This window comes from Parasteatoda tepidariorum, chromosome 1 (assembly GCF_043381705.1).
Source record: "Parasteatoda tepidariorum isolate YZ-2023 chromosome 1, CAS_Ptep_4.0, whole genome shotgun sequence".
Taxonomy (NCBI): Eukaryota; Metazoa; Arthropoda; class Arachnida; order Araneae; family Theridiidae; genus Parasteatoda; species Parasteatoda tepidariorum.
In genome coordinates, this window is record NC_092204.1 from 33,631,763 (window position 1) to 33,652,773 (window position 21,011).

General features: G+C 29.3%; 2 protein-coding genes across 3 annotated transcripts in view; both read left to right on the forward strand.

Annotated features, from left to right (window-relative positions):
* Positions 1–637: 637 nt before the first annotated feature.
* On the forward strand, positions 638–9,882 carry LOC107442661 (putative phosphatidate phosphatase). Of its 2 annotated transcripts, none has more exons than XM_043057887.2 (7): positions 638–758; positions 3,339–3,439; positions 4,982–5,133; positions 6,572–6,879; positions 7,676–7,733; positions 7,812–7,991; positions 9,656–9,882. In XM_043057887.2, the coding sequence occupies exons 2-7, from the start codon at positions 3,346–3,348 to the stop codon at positions 9,689–9,691; spliced, it is 828 nt and encodes a 275-aa protein (XP_042913821.1). In that variant the 5' UTR covers positions 638–758; positions 3,339–3,345; the 3' UTR covers positions 9,692–9,882. The 2 variants fall into 2 exon arrangements, with proteins under 2 accessions (XP_042913821.1, XP_071043217.1); XM_071187116.1 differs by having other exon boundaries at positions 670–758; positions 3,336–3,439.
* A 4,089-nt stretch (positions 9,883–13,971) lies between these two features.
* The window catches only part of LOC107442673 (uncharacterized), a 44,698-nt gene continuing 37,658 nt past the window's right edge, over positions 13,972–21,011 (forward strand). Inside the window, exons 1-3 of the mRNA XM_016056298.3 lie at positions 13,972–14,108; positions 17,009–17,127; positions 19,735–19,938. Coding sequence (XP_015911784.3) covers positions 17,014–17,127; positions 19,735–19,938 — 318 coding nt within the window. The 5' untranslated portion in view covers positions 13,972–14,108; positions 17,009–17,013. The remainder of the gene's footprint in view (positions 14,109–17,008; positions 17,128–19,734; positions 19,939–21,011) is intronic.

Sequence of the window (21,011 nt, forward strand, 5' to 3'; positions counted from 1 at the left end):
TCTCTCTCTACATATATATATGGCCCGATAGTAAATAGCTGTTGCATAAAATACTGGCCATTTTAATGAATATATTTATTAAAGGATTTTTGTTTTATCATTCGATAGAGTAATTATTAACAACAAATTGATTAAATTAATTAATTATCAACAAATAAATTATTGCAAACATTCACCAAAGAAGAAATTAGACTTTTGCAAATGATGAGAACAACGAACAAGTAATATAAATTAAAACTAATTTATTCTCCTTTATATCTTCTGAAATATGACTGAAACATGACATTTTCTTTTAGAATGTAAAATTTTTTAAAACGAACTGAAGAAGCCCATTGAACTAGATTCCTTAGTTGTTATAGAAACTCTAAAGCTTATAATTCATGAACTTATCAGATTCACGTTATAAAATGAGCGTTTTTAATTCTTTCTTACATTTTAAATTTGTAGAAAATATAAGAAAAGATATTGCATAAGCTTTTTTTTTTTTTCATTGTGAAGTAAATAAATAAATAGATGGAATTATTTTATGATATCGGGATATGGTTGTTTAAAAAAGTTATTTTCTGGAATAAAATTTATTTCAGTGTTATCGTTTTACAAAATTTTTACGTTTCATTATCTCGACTATTAAATTCTCGGGTTATCTAAGACTATTCGCAAGGACATCTGCAAAAACATAATTTATATGATATTTTTGCAAGTGAAAGGTGTTTTGTCTGTAACTATGAGACATTGCTGAAATTGTTAGGTTGTATCAGGTAAATAATAATTATTTTTTACCATTTTTAATAATAACTTAAATTTCTTTTATTGGAAAAATTTGAATTTATGCTATTGGTATTTTTTTTTCTTTCGGTATTCGTATTTTTTAAAAGAAATATAGGGCTATTATTTCTACATATGAAGCATTTAGAGATATAGTGTATCAAACTTATTTAAAGTTAAAAGAAAAGGAAAGTTTTGGTCGCAGACTAATTCTTTTTTTATTTCTTACTTGTAAGCACAAACAGTGACATATATGTATGGTTGATACATATAAGTATAATATATGTAGGGTTGATGCTGACTCTCCGATTTTTACTTGAAATTCTTAAAATGCCATAGATTCAGCGCAATAATGCTGAAGGTAGGAGGTCATTATGGAGCGATGAATTGTCGAATTTGTGAAGGTGAAAGAGCTGGCTGCCGAAAACTGTTAGTAATAATATGAAGAGTGAGTTTGTTTGTATGTGAGTGTCTGGAACCTTGTGGGCAAGCTGTGGTAACAAGTTTAGGTCTTCAGGTTCTACCGATCCCGAAATGTTTGACTTTTCACGTCCCAACGCCCGGTTGTCGCTAAAACTTGGTGCACTCTTTACCATCCCGATAATTTCACCGACGTTGGGGTCACGTTTGTGAGAACGGGGGTTCGAATCCAGCCGCCCGAAGTAAATGGTGACTGGTGCATGTTAAATTTGTCGGGTCGCAAAGTCCTCCATGTGCCCATAACAAATTATAGCTCTGGGGGTACTGAAATGGAGATTGATCGTTCTCTGGTTCAGGTCAAAATTACGATCTGTGGATGAATGAATGGGTCCGCCCTATAAACGGGTGTGACATATGGCTGTGGAAGAAGTCGTACTCTTGACTATAGATGGCGCCACTGTAAAACAAGAACAATCGCACTCCTTCTGCCTTAATAGCTGACCACAACAACATCAACAAATGGTACATTAACTATTTGATTTGACTAGAATAATGAAGTATATAATCGTTAAAACATCATCAATATATTGGTGGAAAAAAATAAAGTGTTTCGAAAATATGAGTAATAAAACGCATATTTTTTTTCTTGAAGCAAATGAATTACATCCTTATATATACTTTACTATACATAGTTTATTATACAAACAGTACGCATTTTTTCATTATATCGAAGCGGTTGTGTGGGCGAAATGAGATGTTGGTGAAACAATCGTTTACGGAGATATGAGCTGTCGGCGAATAATTGTGTAGCAGAAATTATCGTGTAGGCGATGTGGCTCAGGGGATAGAGCGTTCCCCTTCCAATGAGGTGAACCGGGTTCGAATTCCAGCGATGACTGGTCGATTCGAATTCCGCACCCAGCTTGCACTGATCACAGTGCTGACGTAAAATATTCTCAGTGGTAGACGGATCATGGGTTAGAGTCCCCTTGCCGTCAGGCTAACCGTCAGAGGTTTTCGTGGATTTCCTCTCCATGTAATGCAAATGTGGGTTAGTTTTTATCAAAAAGTTCTCCATGACGACAAATTTCTCCCAATACTTGATCCAGGAGTTCTCTTGTCTTCTGGATTGGATACAAAATTACAAGTCTACGGAGTTGAACATTACTAGTCGTAAACCCAAAATTGGGTCGGCTGTTCAACGACGGTTATAAAATAAAATAAGCTGTCGGGGAAGTAATCGTGTTGAAGGTAGAAGCTATCGGCGAAACGATCCTTTTGGCGACAAGAATGATTATGTAGGGATACATTCTGTAGGATAAGTGATTTTTGTTTTTGTTTTATAGCAGGCATTGAGCAGCCGTCCCGAATCTCAGTTTACGTCTATCAGTGCACGACTCTGTAGCCTTATAAGTTTGAATTCAACCCAGAAGACAAGGAATCTCCCAGATCAAGCATTGGGACTAACTAGCCTTCGGGGAGAAGTTTTTGATGCAACTAACCCACTTTTTTGTTCAATGAAGTGGAAAACCATGAAAAACTTCCCACGGGTAGCACGATGGCATGGGGATTCTAATTTATTATCTGTTTACCACTGAGGATATTTTACGTCAGCACTGTGGTCGGTTTGAGCCGGGAGCAGAATTCTTATCAACCAGCCACCACTGGGAATCGAACCTGGATCACCTTACAGGGAGGCGTAAGCTCCATCCCCTGTTGGTAAATTTATTGTTGGCATTAGGAACTGAACCTTCTGTAAACGTCCCAAAAGTTCAACCGGGTGGTAGGAGTTTTAAGTTTTGAATTTTCAAAACATAGTCTCGGTTTTTATTTCTTCGTTTATAAAGAAAATAAAGGAAATGTGTTGTTGTAAAACTCCAAACAATCGAACATAAAGTCTTGTCTAGACAGATTTACTAAAGAAGAATAATTGTCGTATTAGTAAATTATCTGGCTGTTTGCTATGTGTAATACTTTTAAAATAAATTTTTTTTTTCTCTAAAATTTTAATTGAGGATAAAGTTTTTTTGAGTGGTACCGCTGAAAATTTAAGTCGAACCAATATGGTTTAAAAAACTTTTGTGAAACATATTTGTAATCTTTAAAGTTTATATTGATGTTTTTTCCTACATTTTTATGATATTGTATTACAGATAAACTATGAGTAATGGTACAGAAAAAATGGAAGAAAAGATTAAAGAGAAAAGGAACGTTGCACCTCAAGTATTTGTTGACTGTATACTTCTTCTTATATGTAAGTCCTCATACTTATTACATATAACTATGGATATTAAAAATTACAATTGAAATTTATCTAGATACTGTTTCCAATAAGATATAAAAATAATTTAACGTCATAAAAAACTTATTCCACTTTATAGACCAATATGACTACTATGAATTTGAAATTATAATTATTATAATTAATATAGTAATGATTTCTAGCTATTGTTATTAATATAATTACTACGTCAGACTAGGTCGAATAAACCGTTGATTTTAAGCATGTCGATGACAAACAGAGAAGACGAGTAGATTTCTTCTCAGCTGAATCCAAGAAAGTCCAAGATATTTTTGGGAGTGGCCTGATGAAGGACAATTGGGAAATGTTTTCAGTCCACCAGAAAATTTTAGTATATGCAATTTTCTTATTTTTAGTACATTAATTTAGATATTTAGGGCAACTTTCCTTAATTTTGATTTCCCCTTTTTAAATTTGAGCACTCAATATAGTTCTCCTTGGGCGGTAATATGGCACAATTAAATTCTTAATTAAAGTTTCGCAAGGTAATATGGTTCAAGATACCGATATTAAAGTTGAACCGATTTTTTTAATGATAACCGTGATAGTCGCGAATATGATTTTCCTTATTTCCCTCATATATACTTCTGTTGTAATAATAATAATAACAATAATGACAATAGGATTGAATGTTTTATTTAGTTCTTAGAAGAATAACTTGCTTGACTCTTTGACGCAGATGCAATACTGGTGTGCTTTTTATATATATTTTTTTCTGATACGTTCTAATTACAATCAAAAGTATATTTTAGTATTTTTTAATTATAAAAAAAAAGCAGTGCAGTAATTTTTAAAAAAAATAATCTGTTAGATTATTAAATTATATTTCTACAAAATTATATAATCCAAAAAAAGTAGTTCATTGGTATTAAAAAATTTATCAACAATTGTTTTCGTAAATTAAAGACATTTCAATGATAATAACCGTTTCTCTAGGTGTGCAAACAGCTGCAAATAAATGCACATTTTAAAAAAAAAATTTATTGTTTGGAAGTGAGCCGCGTGTGAAAGATTACGCAGAAAAAAATACCGGTATTTTATGCTATATTTCATAACTATAAATTATTAAAATGCTAAATATAACATTTTCACGTATTTTTGACCTAAATGTTTACAAAATAATGAAAAATGCATGAAAAATATGTTTAATAAAAATTCTCTGCTGGTTTTTAACAGCGACTGTTAAAGAAAAAAAAGAACTTTGATAATGACGTAGACTGCATACTTCTGTAAATTAACTATAATAAAAAAATTTAAAGCACATGACATTAGATGTTTTGTTGATAAGTTCATTTAGGGAAGTTAATTTTTCGTTCTGTGCACTCTGTTTATAAAATTAGTGATTTTTGAGGAAGAATATTATCTTGTATTTCAAAACGCGGATGCAAGCGTTAAAACCAAAAGGATTTAGGATTCCACAATTTTTACATTAATATTCTGATATATTAGTAAACAAGAATTGTGTTCTCTAATTTGATTAATTTCTTTCCATAGGTGGAGGGATAGTGCCTATTGTTTGGCATTGTACAACACCAACTAGACAAGGTTTCTTCTGTGATGATGAAAACATAATGTATCCTGAAAAAGAAAATACCATTACAAATGCTATCCTTTGGAGTTTTTGTACTTTGGTTCCTTTAGGCATTGTAAGTCAAAATTATTCTTATTATGTGTTTTTTCCCTCAGTTATATCATTTATTTAGTTGCATATTTTATGCTCACTGTGGAGGCGGAGATCAGTCCAATTTTGTGGTTCGTTCAGGTAGCATCATTGTAGTATTAAGCATATTTTTAGCCGAGTGAGATACACTTCAATTTGAATATCAAGTAGAGATATTTATCTCAGAAAAATGAATAACATCGTAAATGAATTGTTCCCAACGAATAGTTAGGAGCATGGGAAGAAATCCATGGTTGGCGAATTATGGAAAGATTACATATCCAAAAATAAAGCCAACCCAAAATAATCAGTAGTAAATTTAAAAATAATTTGGCGAAAGTGAATCGCCTAAAAGACTATGAGAATTAGTAAAATCATGTAACTGAGACATTTTTGTGGCAAGAAATAAAGAATAAAGAGTTATAAATAGATTTTTGTTTTTGATTTAGTCGCGACAGTGAATTAATTAGTCTTACATTAGTATTGAAATAGGAAGTTAGCCGTTACATTGACTGTTAAGAAAAGAATAAAATATTTTATATACTCTTTTTTATAAAAAGATATAATTTTAAGATTTATTAAGATTACTAAAGATTTATTACAATTTTATATAACTGAAAGAAAAATTAAATAATTGGTTTAATTTAATTAAAATTCGGTTACTAATGATTTAAAAAAGTATAAGAAATTAAAGAAATTTTAAAAGCTAGGAAATATATATGTGTAATGTCTATTGTGGTATCACACTCACGTTGAGAATTACTTTGTTAGTTTTACTATTTTTATTTAACTGGTTAAATATTTAATATAAAATTGTGCATGAAATATTTGATTTAGCCAGGCATTGTCTGTCAAAACTAATTTTTCACTCTGTTATACGAGCGTTTTACTCTCACGTTGTAAATTACTTCTTCAATTTTTTGTATTCGTTTGAATTCTCATATAAAATTATAAATAATATGCTTTTGTGCTTCGTTAAAACTAATAGATATTTTTTCGACTTATTTACTTTTTTGATTTTACAAGGTTTAGTATGTAATCTTGCCGAAAAATTAACTGTTTTAGCACGAAAATACTGTATGAATTAGTTGTTACTTAATAAACATATTACCTGCACAATTATTAATTAATAAATAAAAAATATTGTTGGGTACGAAAGTATAAAAATTTCGGATTGCATAATTTTTGCAAAAAAANAAAAAAAAAAAAAAAAAAAAAAAAAAAAAAAAAAAAAAAAAATAGGTATACAAATAAGTTTTAAAATCACACAATTACTTATTCCAAATTTTGATTCAATTCCAAATTTCGAATTTCTTATTAACAGCATCTTGGTACTATTTTTATTTAATATTTGTAAATTTATAACGTATTGAATGGTAATTATTTTCCGCTTCTTAATTTTCTTATATATGCATGTGTTGCAGATCTGTCTAACGGAAGTGGTTAGAAAGTTTACAGTTATGGAAATTGAAGTGAATGAGATATATTTCTTTCGATGGAAAGTTCCGCACATGATTCAAGAAATCTACAGCTTCGGAGGTGTACTTTTCATTGGTCTACTTATGTCAGAACTGTCTAATGATTTCATCAAATCATTTATAGGGAGACCTCGTCCAAACTTTTTAGCCCTTTGCAAACCTGATTTCAATTGCTCTTCTGTAGCAAATCCTCATTATTATGTTACCGAGTATAAGTGTACCAATCCTAATTTACTTGATGAGAAATACTTTCGGTAAGATATCTTAAAATAATTATAAATATATTTTTTGTTGTTGTTGTCTCATCTTATTATTTTTCGCTTGGTTACATAATTAGGGCAAGGTGCGAAATAACGTTTTCTGATAATGTCTTTGCAAGACATATAACTACATGAACCAAATCGTTTTTCTCTTCAAGTTGAGTTATAGTAAAGTGTAATTAACTTAAATAAGGATTAGCGTGTTTGATAATATAGTTCAATTTACACCACATTAAGGTTGTTCAATCAATTCAAATTTCAAAATTCAGGCAATTTGGTTATATAATTTGTACAAGGTACAAAGGAACGTTTCCTTATCATGTTTTTGAAACATATATAACGGCATAAACCGAATTGTTTTCCCCTTCAAGTTGAATTATAGCAATGTGCAATCAACTTAAAGGAGGATAAATGGTGTATGATAAAATAGTTCAAATTACACCACATTAAGGTTGCTCAATCAATTCAAATTCAGGCAATTTGGTTATATAATTTGTACAAGGTACAAAGGAACGTTTTCTTATCATGCCTTTGCAACATATATAACGGCATAAATCGAATTGTTTTTCCCTTCAAGTTGAATTATAGCAATGCGTATTCAACTTAAAAAAAATTGTATCGAAGTCGGTCGAATATCTTAAATTTATAGCGTAGATTTTATATGACAACATTTATAACTGCATGTAAATTATTTTTTTTGTGAACCTTTATGCGTCTATGTACTTATTTTTTCAAAAATATTTCTCTCAGTTTGTAAAATATGTACTTATTTTTTAAAATATTATTTCAGAGAATCCTTTCCTTCAGGTCATGCAGCTCTTACAACTTATTCAATGTTCTATATAGTGGCAAGTATTGAATTTGGATGATTTTAACTTAAATGATTGAATGAAGTGTTATACTCTACTATATTCCTTTTTTTTCAGTTTTATCTTCATAAAAAAGTAACTTTCACCAGATACAGTGTATTGGCAAAGCCATTGATATTATGGATGTTGTTGATGCCAACAGGATACATAACTCTTACCAGACTCGCCGACCACATGCATCACTGGGATGACATTTTGGCCGGTTTCTTTCTCGGATTTTTCATTTGTGTTGCTTTAGTGAGTCTTATTTCTTTTTCATTTAATGAGTTTTGAGATATTGTGAACCGTAAATTGAACATCTACAAAAATTGACAAACATTGTAAGAAGAGCCGTGATGGCTCAAGGATAGAGTGTTCGCTTTCCAATGAGGTGAACCGGGTTCGAATACCCGCGATTACTGGTTGATACGAAATCCGCATCCGACTTGCACCGACCACAGTGCTAACGTGAAAGATCCTCAATGATAGACGGATCATGGGTTCGAATACCCTTGTCGTTAGGCTAACTATGGATGGTTTTCGTGGTTTTCCTCTCCATTCAACGTAAATGCAATTAGTTCCATCAAAAAGTCCTTCATGAAGGCAAATTTCTCTCAATACTTGGTCCAGGAGTTCCCTTGTCTTCTGGATTGGATTCAAAATTACAAGGCTACGGAGATGAACATTAGTAGTTGTAAACCCAAAATTGGGTCGGCTGATCAACGACGGTTACAAAATAAAATAAAATAAAATAAAATAAAATAAAAAAAACATTATAAGTAATTTTATAAAGATCTGTAGTTAAAATTTTCTAAAAGATGACACCTTGCCGAACACTTGTAATTTGACTACAAGGATTTTCAATATTTAAAAACTAGAATAAATTTAAGAAAAAAGGTTACTTTATGATGACTAAATACTCATAATATACAGAATGTTCCATAATCAGCGCTAGGAACTTATAATTTTAGATAGAGTTGAATGAATTGAATCAAGTTTGCATATTCACATATTTGTATTACATATTTGTATTCACATATTTGTATTTGTATATCAAGTTTGCAAGTTACATATTTGTATTTGATCAAGGGATAAAAAGGTATCCATGATCAAAATCACTAATGAGGCAAAAATACCTCTATTATGATTTGTATTTTAATTGAGATTTCTAAAAGAGAATATGGTAAAAATTAATTTACTCGCTTTTTAATTTTTATATATTTGTGGAATTTTGGGAATAAAATGTAACTGACATTTTCAAGTTTACAACAAAATAAAGTTTCAACATTTAAAATCTCAGATATTGGGATTTTTCTTTGCACAGCTCGAAATTATCGGAGTCCAGATGCTTACAAGAGGGAAATACATGTTATGAAAGTGCTAAATTTGATCAAAACTTAATTTTGTGAATAAACAAAAGGTAAAAATAATTAAATAATGAACTTGCATGTTTTTCTTAATGAAAGTTTTTCTTAATATAATAACGTAAAACTACCCGCAAGGAAAACAAAATATAAGAATTATTTTATCTTTATTAATTGTTCTGGTATATGTCTTTCAGTTTTGAGCATGGTTTCGTTGTGTTTTTCATTATAGATTTATTGACAGCTTAATTTTTTTCACCCCTTACGGAGAAAGGGTAAATAAAATAAAATATTCGAGATAATAACAATGCATAGGAAAACAATGAGCGGTATAACTTAACAAACGTTTTTTAAATAGCCTTTGCAACTTTGAATAAAATCTATTGTTTTAATCTAGTATTTACAAAAAAAAATCTTCTTCTCATGAAAATTATATTTACAATATGTTTGCTTAACACAAAAATTTAGGCTTATAAAAATGATCTTGAATTGTATTTAACTATGTAAATATGTATGACCACGGCAAATTGTTTTCGATAAATTTATTTCTCATTTCAGATATTTACTATGACTGATTTATACAAAAACAAGTAAAACCTATTTACATCTGTTCTTAGTATGTATTACGTTGTTCATCAGATTGTAATTGTTGCTGACATAGAAAGTAGCTGCTAATATATTGGATTTACACCATGCATCCGAAACCATTTTGCTAAACTTTCAAAAGTTTGTTTATGATGTATTAGGTTTATTTTTCACAAATAAAACTTTTTTCTTATTTCTGATTCATCTTCCTTCTTATCTGGTTGATTGTCAAAGAATTCACATTGCTGATCAAAGGGATTTAAGCATTTTTTTCAATCTTTGCAATTCTTACTCTGCGTATAAGTAACATTCGAAACATCAACTCAGAATTTAAATCTTTGCAACTTGTGTTTCATTTCTAGATAAAGTATACAATTTGCATATGACTGTGAGCTTATAGCTGAGTAACTTATAGGGAACTTATAGCTGACTTTTTAAGATTTCTCGCAAACATTACAACTGCTTCATTTGATGCAAACAGGCATTTTCTTTGATCAGACTATGAAATAAGTTTCTATTAAGTGCGTCAGATTGACGTCGATCACATAAAAGTAACTATTAAGTCTTCATATTACATCATATCACTGATAATTATTATTTGGTTAGAAAATGGACCACTTAATGTTAATTTGACATCGGTGTCCCTTTGACATATTCTTTTTTCTGACGCTCTAATTGCAACCAAAAATATATATTTGGTATTGTTTAATAATGAAAAACTGTTTAATAGTTACTAGAAACATCTGTTAGATTATCGGAATTATATTTGTATAAAAAAAGCAGTTTGATTTTTTTTTCATTCAAGTTAAAAAATTTAGCAATAATTGATTTTGTAAATTAAAGAAATTTTATTGCTTAATAACTTTTTCTTAGATCTAAATCGTTGCAAATAAGTGCAAATTTGAAAAGTTATTGTTTGGAAGTGAGCCGTGTTTGGAAGATTTTTCCTTTAGCGTAGAAAATGCCATCAATGTTTCATGCTGTATGTCATAACCATAAATTATTAAAATGCAATGAATTTAAATAAAATATTTTTACCAACATCAAGGCAAAATAATAACAAAATAGGACAAATATATTTAATAAAAATTCTGCGTCAAAAGGTTATAGCAAAAGGTTATATAAAGGTATTTATACATTTCCAATAGCTGCTTTTTTGGCAATATTATTTATTTTATAATCTAAGACTATGAAATAATTCTGAGGCTAATATGGCACATAAAAATGGTGCCACTTGTCTAAAATAGCGTAGCTATATATATAAAAAAAATTGCAGTCTGGTAGAAAAAAAAACGGGTAAATAAAATGCCTTAACTAATTACTATCGAACAAAAGTTTTCGTTGACTAAATACCTGTATCCAGGGCACGAATTCGTGGACTAGCAAGTAACAAATAACTAGTTAAAAAAAGTGAATCCTTGTTACAGACAAATGCAGAAGCCAAAATTGCTAGTAACTTCTCATGACCTGGGTTTTCGATTGCTTTTCCGTCTTATTTCACGTAATTTTTTAAATTTCGATATTTTTAATTCGATGTTATTATGACACGCGAATTTCAGATCTGAGTTATTATTTCTGGACGCTACTTCTCAACGAAGATCCCATCATAAATTCTCCTCGTTCTCTGAATTTTTTTTTTCTATAGTTATTTATAATTTTTTCGGCGATATCCACACGATTTTTCAAACTTCGGTATTTTTAAGACGATATTGCAATATCCGAAGTTCGAATTTGGTTAATCACTTTTTGATGCGCTCATTTCACGACTATGCCGTCGCAAATGTTATTTTCTAAACGTTTTCCCGGCTGTTGTAATTACTAGTTGCTTTACTTCCGGCACGGCAATTTCCCAACCATTTTAAAAACTTCGTAATTTTAAATCCGATACAACCACCAACGTATTCAGAATCACCATTTGAGTATTTAAACTTTCTTACGAATGTATATATATTTAATATTTACCAATTAATGATCGTTTATTGCAATAAGTCATACAGCAATGATTATGTCGAATACTCTGCGGTGCTATACTACATTTTGCGCGAATGAAAAAATTCTTGTATGAACCCTGATTTTGCTAGTACTATTTTTTTTATAGCCAGTTTATTTCGCTACTGATTTTCAAAAATGAAATTATACCCTTTATGAGTCTCAAATGGCCAACTGAATTCCTAAAATTGACATCAAATTAAAACCTATAAAATTTACTATAACCTTATAAATTATTTGTCCCACCTTTTAAATTTATCACTTGTTCAAAGAATAGGCTTGCTAATGTTACATCATATTTTTTTCGCATAAATTTGTGACATTTAGTATTTGTTTAGGACTGAGAACTTAAAGCTTGTTGGAAATTAGATTAACTTGAAGGGAAAAAAGTGTGAGTACTTATTAAAAAAACATGTGAATAAATCCCTAAAATTAATAAAATATTTGGATTTTTATCATCTTTATTCAACTGATTTTCCGCATAAATAATGAAAAGATTTTTAAGAAAAAAAAGCTATCCCATGGAAAACTATGACTATTAAAAAAAATATCTGAGGAATTTTTGACCCAATTTGTTTTACCCATTTCGAAGGATCTATTTTTGAGTTTTATTTTTAATCTATTGTTGTTGTACTTAGTTCATGCAGATTTAACCCTATTGTTCTATACTTTAAGGTCACTTTGACACTTTATTATAGGGGCAGAGAGTAGAATTACGAATCAAAAGGTAAAAAAAGTTTAAATAGAAGAAGAGATGAGAGTAGATGTACGACTGGAACGGTAGAAAAGCTTTATATAAGAAAAGCTGAGAGTAGATATACCACCACAAAAAATTTAGTAACTGGATAAAATTTTGTGGTTCTTACTACTTTATAATACATACATTGATCCAATAATCGAATTTTCATGACTCATTCCTAAAGGTTCAAAGAACTAATCCCAAATATGCTTTAGATATTAGCATATGTAAATATGTTAATTGATTAGTGAAAATGATATTTTAAATTACAAAATCGAACACGAAAACGTACTTTCTCTGAATAAATATTATTTTTTTTTTCTTAAAGAATTTGAATTTTCAGGTCTCAAATTATAGGGAGTAGCCACAATATGAAAAATTTGGTTCCAATAGCAGTTAGAGCGGTTGAAAGCTTGGACCCCTTAATGCTATTTATACTTTTTGTCTATTTCGCCGTATCTGCGGAATTAGTCTACCGCAGAGAAATATATAAAGAGTTTTCACTCTAATATTAGATTTCAACAATAAAAAGATGACGTTTTTTTTCCTTCTTTTTTTTCAATGCCCGTAAAAATGGGAACATAGGCAAGAATGGTTTCAGCGCCACGCTAGTGCAAAAAAGCTGGCTAGATTGATAAGTAAATCGTTTTCTTTTATTATTATTAATAGAATTTATGAAGTCCTTTGTAATAGTTCAATTGTTTGTTTTATTTTAGTTCTATAAAATGCTGAGATGTTAATTCTTCAAGGATGTCGGGTCTCAATGAAGGCAAAAGAACATTTTGCAAAGTAAATGACGATTTTATTTTAAATATTTTAAAAGATTACCATTTTCATTGTTCTTAAACTTATTTAAATTTTTAATGAATTAAAAATTATATGGGTGGCAAGCACCATTTCACTGTAAAAAATTCCGTAAATTGCGGTTTAAAGTTCCGGTACTCAGGGTGTAGATACTTTTTACTGTAAAATATGTTTTTACCAGAACATGTAATGGAACAAAAAATCTGATATATCGTAATTTTTACCGTTATGATGATAGTAAAATAACTGAACCAATCGAATTAAATAAATATTTCTATAAAAATTACGGTATAATATTTTATGGTAAAAATGGATTTTACTGTAAAATGAGTATTACTAATGATGCTCCCAAAGTTCTGCTTTGTATCGTAATTTGATCCGGAATTTTTTCTTTTTACTCGAAAGAAAAAATTTATTAAAGATATATTATAGATTTTAATTTCTCTGTTTATAGTAGAACTTAATATACATGGCAGAAATCCGTAGGGCATATTAAATAGCAAAAAAGAACAAAATGCATTAAAATTATCAATAAACCAAATAAACTGTTGCTTTTCAAAATATGTGTTTAATTCAAAGGAAACGCTCATTACAGAAAAACTATTTCAATAAAGAGATAAGTTTCCGACAGTATAATAATTAAAATAAATTTTATCATTTAACTTTCTTCCACTTTCAACTTATTTCTTACTATTCAATATCTAATACTTTTTTTCACTTATAGGATTGTAATTTAATTCTTATCAAATTAGATAACATTACCAAATGTCATTTTCCCACAGGATTTATAATACCTTTACCTTCAATTGTGTGGCGGTATTTGAGGTAGTTTTCTTCAAAAAACTTCTCCCCGTCCTTCCATGGTTCTTTTGGCAGGGGGCATATCTATAAAATGTAAGGTGTATTTTTTTATTTTTATTTTTTTTAAATTTATTATAATTTAAGCATATTTTTAATGATTGATGCTTAAAAAATTAAGATTAAATTTTCAACTACAGACTTAAAAATTAAAAATTTAATACTTTTTGGAAAAATAAAAACCTTTTCCTTGTTTATTATATTAATATTAGTTGAAAAACTAGATGAATTAATTTTTGTTGAATTATAATTTAATTTTGTTGTAATTTTAATGAATGTGTTACAAATGATTTTTAACAGAATTATAGTCACAAAATAAATGATAATTTTTTTAAAAACTACGATGAAATTTATCTTTTGTAAAGCATAAATTATATTGTAGTGTCCAATTTAAATTAATTAAAATGTGTATCCCATATCAGAATCTTATTTACTATAAATCGTAATTTATAGATGAGTTTGATCCTAATTTATCGATGAATTTGATGAAATCTTAATTTATCTTTGCGGTTATGAAGATTAAATAATTTTTGAGTAATTAGGTTTTACATAACTAAGCTTTAAATTAATAATGTAGTTGGTAAGCATTTTTATACCTATTTTCAAATTATTGAGCAATTTAAATTATTATAATTAAATATAATTAACCTCTTCACTACTGAAGTAGAAAAAAGTATTTCAAAAAGATATTTAACAGCTCCAAATTTCTGTTTTACCACCATAAGTCACAAACAAAATATGAATTTTACTGCCAGGTGGCTGATAATTTTAGTTACACATGCGTGTACCTCTGGTTTTAACTAAATCAAAAAATATACATATTTCAGATGTTAAATCACCTTAAGTAAAAACAAATATGCATATTGTTTTATTATTGTCAATTTAAATAAAATAATGAATATATTTAATAATTATTTAGAAACAAAATTAAATTTCAATGTACAATCTCAGTACAATACAATACTGCAAGTTTCAAAACTATTTATATTATGCAAACGATGCAAAATAAATGATTTTTGAAGCAATCTAACATTAATTTCAAAAGACATCTCATTCTTGGGGGTAAAATTTCAAAATTATGAAGAAAATAAAAAATATAAGCAGTTAAAGTTATTAAATATAAGTACATATCTTAACAAAAAAAAACAATTAACTAAAAGATCCCTAAAAATATTTCTAAGTAGATATAAGTAAATACTCATATTACAATGAAATTTCACTTGTTTACTACACTGTCATAAGTTCAGCTATACATACGAAGGTACACATACCTGTTCATGCATGTTCTTGACTTATTATTTTATATACTAAGCTAATATGAACTTCAAAAAATTATGCAGATCACAGAACTACTAAATCTAAAAAAAAAGTTAAGTTTTCGAGCACGTGGATTGGGCGTCATTTTTCGAAAATTATTTCTGTTAATGAGGAATTTTTCCTCAAATTCTTAGAAGCAAACCGAAGTAACAAAAAGATTAATTAAAATTAATTATAACTGGTTATAACTAGTTATAACTGATTATCAAAAGTATTATATTAAAGTACAAACATAATACTTTATATGAGTAGAAATTCAATGAATTCTTTTTAAACAATACCATTCCGTTATACAGTTAAACTTCAAAAATAAATTTCTGATAGTTGATATTGCGCTCACCTTATATAGACAATATAGTTACAAAAAAATGTAAAAATTACTATGTTTTTTTAAAGAATTAAAGTCTAATCGAATGACTTCTAGTCGAATGTCGGAGAGTACGCTCATTATTTCTTTAAAGTAATACTAGTTGGTTTGACTTCTTACATTTTTCTGTGTTTCGAAAATCAAATTTAGTTTTCTTAACAGACAAAAATGACTTTTTTTTTATAAATTATGTTTTTATTTAAAATATTAACTTTCAAAATAGAATTTTTAAGAAATACATTATATGCCTTGAAAATATTTTATGAATGAAATATATTTAAACTGAGTTCGCAATCATTGCTTTAATTCTAACTTTGACGGTAGCTAATCAAAAAAATTTAACACAAATATTGATAAAAATTATTAAGTACCGAAATTTAAAGCTTTTAATTACCAATTTCGATCATTCAGTTCATATTTTAATATAGTATAAGTTCTTTTGACTATTTCTAAATACCTATGTTAGTTGCCTACTTTTGAGGCAACAGTTTAATGATATATTTAAAAAAAGTGGACGTTTCCGAGCATGAGTTCCTATGGAATTTTTAATTCTGATGAAGAGCCTAAACTCCCTTAGAAGTTTATGTGACCCCTTATTATATCTAACTTTTTTAATCTTGTTTCGTCAAAGAATAGATTAAAAATATCATTTATAAAAAAAACTGTAGCTTGGAGAGAAATACCGATTGCACATTTGAAATCACCGATACGAAAGTTTTTAAGACATTGTTCCCCTATGTTATCTACAGACGTTGCTGGAGAGTTATGTAACTGGGCTATCGAATGAATGCTTAATTATAAATGATACTTCAAGAGCCGTGGTGGCTTAGGGGATAGAGTGCTCGTCTTCCAATGAGGTAAACCGGGTTCGAAACCCAGCGATGCCTGGTTAATACGAATTTGGAACCCGGCTCGCACCGACTAACGTGCTGAAGTAAAATATTCTCAGTGGTAGACGGATCATGGGTTACAGTTCCCTTGCCGCCAGCCTAACCGTGGGAGGTTATCGTGGCATATTCTCCATGTAATGCAAATGCGGGTCAGTTGTCTCAAAAAGTCCTATACGAAGGCAAATTTCTTCCAATACTTGATCCAGGAGTTTCCTTGTCTTCTGGATTGGGTTTAAAATTACAAGGGTACTGAGATGAACATTGAAAGTCGTTAACACCAAATCGGGTCAGCTGTTCAACGACGGTTATAAAATGAAACAAAATGATACTTCAAATGATGTGTACATACTTTTCGTTTTCAGAAATCATGACGTTAATGTATTTTTATGTCTTACCCATGTTGTTGGGGAGGACATATGACATCAAGACTGACAGTCCAGGAGTGGATATATTCCCTCAGGAGGTTATAGATTCAGCTTCCGTAAGTTTTTCATCATTTTAAATAAAAATTTATAAGTTCATCTTATTATTTTCTCGAATGAGGCTATAATAATCTAAAATCAAAGTACATAGACAAACTTTAATTCTTATGTTTCTTTCTTCAAAAACACGAAAAACGAAGACGATGGATTCGTACAGGTAAACTTCTCTCAGTTAAACGGGAAATTTTTTATAATATTGAAGTGATAGTAAACGTTGCCCTCCATGAACTTGATAGGAGCTGGATAGGAACTGGAGATAGCTTAAAATTCGTGTTTAATGGAAACAGCTCAAAAAGTGTGTTGAAGGACATATACACAGTTCAAAAGGCGCGTTTAGTGAAATGAACTAACAGCTCAAAAAAGGTGTTTGAGAAAATAAACACAGCTCAAAATGCGTGTCTAAGAAAATGGATACCACATAAAATGCATGTTTAAGAAAATGGACTCAGTAAAAATACGCCTTTTCAATAATCAACCCAAAATGAACAACTAAACGAGTGATTTCGTATTTACTTTTCCTAACTTTTTAAAAATTAAGCATAATCAATACGGGTCAAAGTTTTGGATTTTTATGTCAGGATAGCCTGATAATTTGCAGATGTAACTTTTCAGATGATAGCTTTATTTTCTGAATACTAAGCGATAAAGTTGTTTTAAAAATTTATATTCGTACAACGCAAATTTAATACCACTATTATAAATTTGTAAGATCCGCGACAACCTTGTAAAAACAAATAAGGACTTTTAAAATCTTTTCAAACGAAGACTGCCATAAGAAATGTACCAAGTGACTTAAGCAAAGCAAATGGACTGGATCACATTACGAATTTATTTGGATCCATTAATTTATCCTTAAATAAAAGAACAAGAATTAGAGAAATAAAAAAATGGAATAATATGCTTTGTCCCTTTTATAAATGACTGGGTCCATTTTTTTAAACACGCTTTTTGATTTGTATTCCTTTTCTTATACACGATTTTTGATCTGTGTTAATTTTCCTAAACACGCTTTTGAGCTGTGCGTAATTTCTTAAACACGCTTTTTGAGCTGTGTTTATTTTCTTAAACACGCTTTTTGAACTGTGTTCAGAATTAAAAGTTATATGATTTATCATTTCATTTTTTAATTTCATAAACTTGATGTGCAATGATTTTGATCACCACAATTATAAACAATTAGAAAATTTATCTATGGCCTATTAATCGAGATGTCAAGTTCTTAAGTGTTGTCAAATTGAATAAAACAAGCTGGGAGTTAATGCTCCTCGAAATATGTTGGGAAGCAAGGACTTCCGTATTATGTCTCTATGCAAATTTCATGTCTCACGAAATTAAATTAACTCTAGAAAAATACCGTCTGAATTGTTTTCGAGCTACCCTTTTCTGTTTTTTTTTATTTGTAGATTTAGTAAAAATGAATAGCTACGCCATTTGATTCTATTAAAAAAGTTTCCAGTATTTCTCTATTGACCCCATAAATAGACGTAACTTCATATTAATTTGTAAACAGTCGAGAAAACATTGAAGGTAAAAAAAAACCCTAATAGATATATTTAGGAAAAATTGTGCATAATTTTTTAAAATTAAAGTAATTTTTAAATCATTTTTGTTGTAATTTAATAATTTTTAATTTGTAAGGCATATATACATTCATTTGACCCTAATAATTAATAGACTCTATATGAAAAAACAGTAAGAGAGAGGCCTAGAATTATTTATCATTTTGGGTGAATTAAAGCTTTTTGGAATATTTGGTTGGGAAAAAGCTATATTTCCAATGGATAGGAGTCTATGGAAAGTTTGTAATTGTGTAAGATATTAAAGTTATATTTTTCTTTTTTTCTTCCAGAAAATATTGGAGTAAGTTTACTTACACTACAATATTAGGAAAGAAAAACTATCTTTATTGAATTATAATAGGTTGATTCATTCTTATAGGTTATATTTGGTAATACTAAAAATATCATTTGTTTCGAAAACTTATGAAGGCAGTAAAAATCAAAGAGTTCCGAGAGCTCAAAAATTGGCACCTTTTCTCACGTTTCGTTGGACGTTATAAGAATACACAGGAGATTTGAAACAAAAAACGCAAAATTGCCAACGCAAAAAGGGAAAATAAAATAAATAAAGGTGAAAACCAAAACTAAAAAAAATCATCGAGAGTAAAACAAGTAAGTAAAGAAATCTAATCGAACCGTCGAGAGTAAAACAAGTAAGTAAAGAAATCTATGAAAAATAAAAAAATAAAGGCGAAAAAAAAAGAAAAAAACCGAAGTGTCTGAGAGAGACAACTCAGCCCAGAATGCATTTTCAGTCGTTATAGAGAAATAATGAGAAACTCATGTCGTTAATGATGGAATTTTCATTCATAGGAATAAAACACGATTCCAGTGAATCAAGATCAGCTGATGTGACAGGGTTGAAAATAACCTTGGCATTATATCTTTGTTTTCCTGTAGCTAGTCTTGAGAATGAGCGACTATTATTAAACGATCAAAACATGTCGAATTTTACCACCTTTATAAGTTTCTGAAGCAAATGAAGTTTTATAATGTCGAGTAATTCTCTCCGTTTCAGTTCTCCAATAATTCGCTTAACTCTTATAGGTTATACAAAGGCAATATACGGATTCGCAGTATCGGATGGTATCAGATACACAGGAAGCAAGAGATTTTTTGGGTGTGAGTGGTGATTTATCGTTAAAAATTAAAACAGGAAATGTTCAGATGGAAGGCTTGGGAGATTATCTGAGAGAAACTTATTCTAGATCGAACGTGGTGGAAATTCTTGTTAAAGTGCATTATGAAACAGTAAGTAAGGATTTAGAATGAACTTGATTTGACTTGCTTAACAAATTTTTTATATCTATTTTATTTTATTGTTATTTTAGGAATTATTAATTGGAATTTTCAGAAGATAAGATATCTGATACAACGGCATATTTTTTGAGTTATTATACTAGCTAGTTTAGCGTGTAGTTTTAGATATCCCCCGACATTAGATAAGTGTGCGGAATTAAAATCAAGCAATAATGTATATACGCGTCGTGCAATGTAGTACAAATTATCCTGTCCTAAATAGTCCTATTTTAAATTCTACGTTTTGCTTAAAATGGGGAAGAATTAAATTTTTATTTGCTATAAAATTAACAATTCATTTCTGATATTAAAAACTTGTTAAAATTGTCAAGAAATAATAAAAAATCATAAAACATAATATAAGAATAATACGAGGTACAAAGCAGGGAAAAGAGAGCTTTTATGTTAAATTATGGGTATTATGGGTTATGTTGAATTATGGGGGGGGGGACTCTGGTATTTAATTCACGAATGTTTAGGACTCTACCTTAGAGCTAAGCCTCAGAATTTACCTGGCATGTGTATGTAATTGGTTTCGGTTCGTGAGCCCTTAAACTATTTTGTAATATAAAATATTTAACAGTTTCTAATAATAATATAAAAAAGAACATACCATTAAATAATTCTCTAGTTGTTTGTTATTGTAATTTAAAGTTTTGATAGTCAATGGTAATTTTTTAATTTAGTAATATTCAGTAATTCAGTATTGCAGTGTGAATGACGAGTATACTCGTCATACATATTACGATAGAAATTTGGTCCTTCGTGTATACACGTCAAACGAGTTTAGTTTGTTAATTGTTGTTTGCATTTCTTATTTCAAAGCTTTTTTCCTCCTTCCGAGATTAACTCTCAGAAGGGATAATTACAAATTAAATATTCTTTTAATCATCTTAATTTTATTTTCACAATTAAAACCGATGCTGAATATTTTCTCCATTCGGCAATATTCCTCAAAACATGTAAAATACAAGGTTGTTACCTGATCGGAATTACAGAAATATAGCACGTGATGTTTTAAATTT

Bases quoted from the DNA above. Each gene is read 5' to 3' on its own strand.
- LOC107442661 (XM_043057887.2), top strand. From the start codon at position 3,346: ATGAGTAATGGTACAGAAAAAATGGAAGAAAAGATTAAAGAGAAAAGG. The intron at 6,880-7,675 runs GTAAGATATCTT...ATATTATTTCAG, and splicing joins CTTGATGAGAAATACTTTCG to AGAATCCTTTCCTTCAGGTC. The intron at 7,734-7,811 runs GCAAGTATTGAA...CTTTTTTTTCAG, and splicing joins ATTCAATGTTCTATATAGTG to TTTTATCTTCATAAAAAAGT.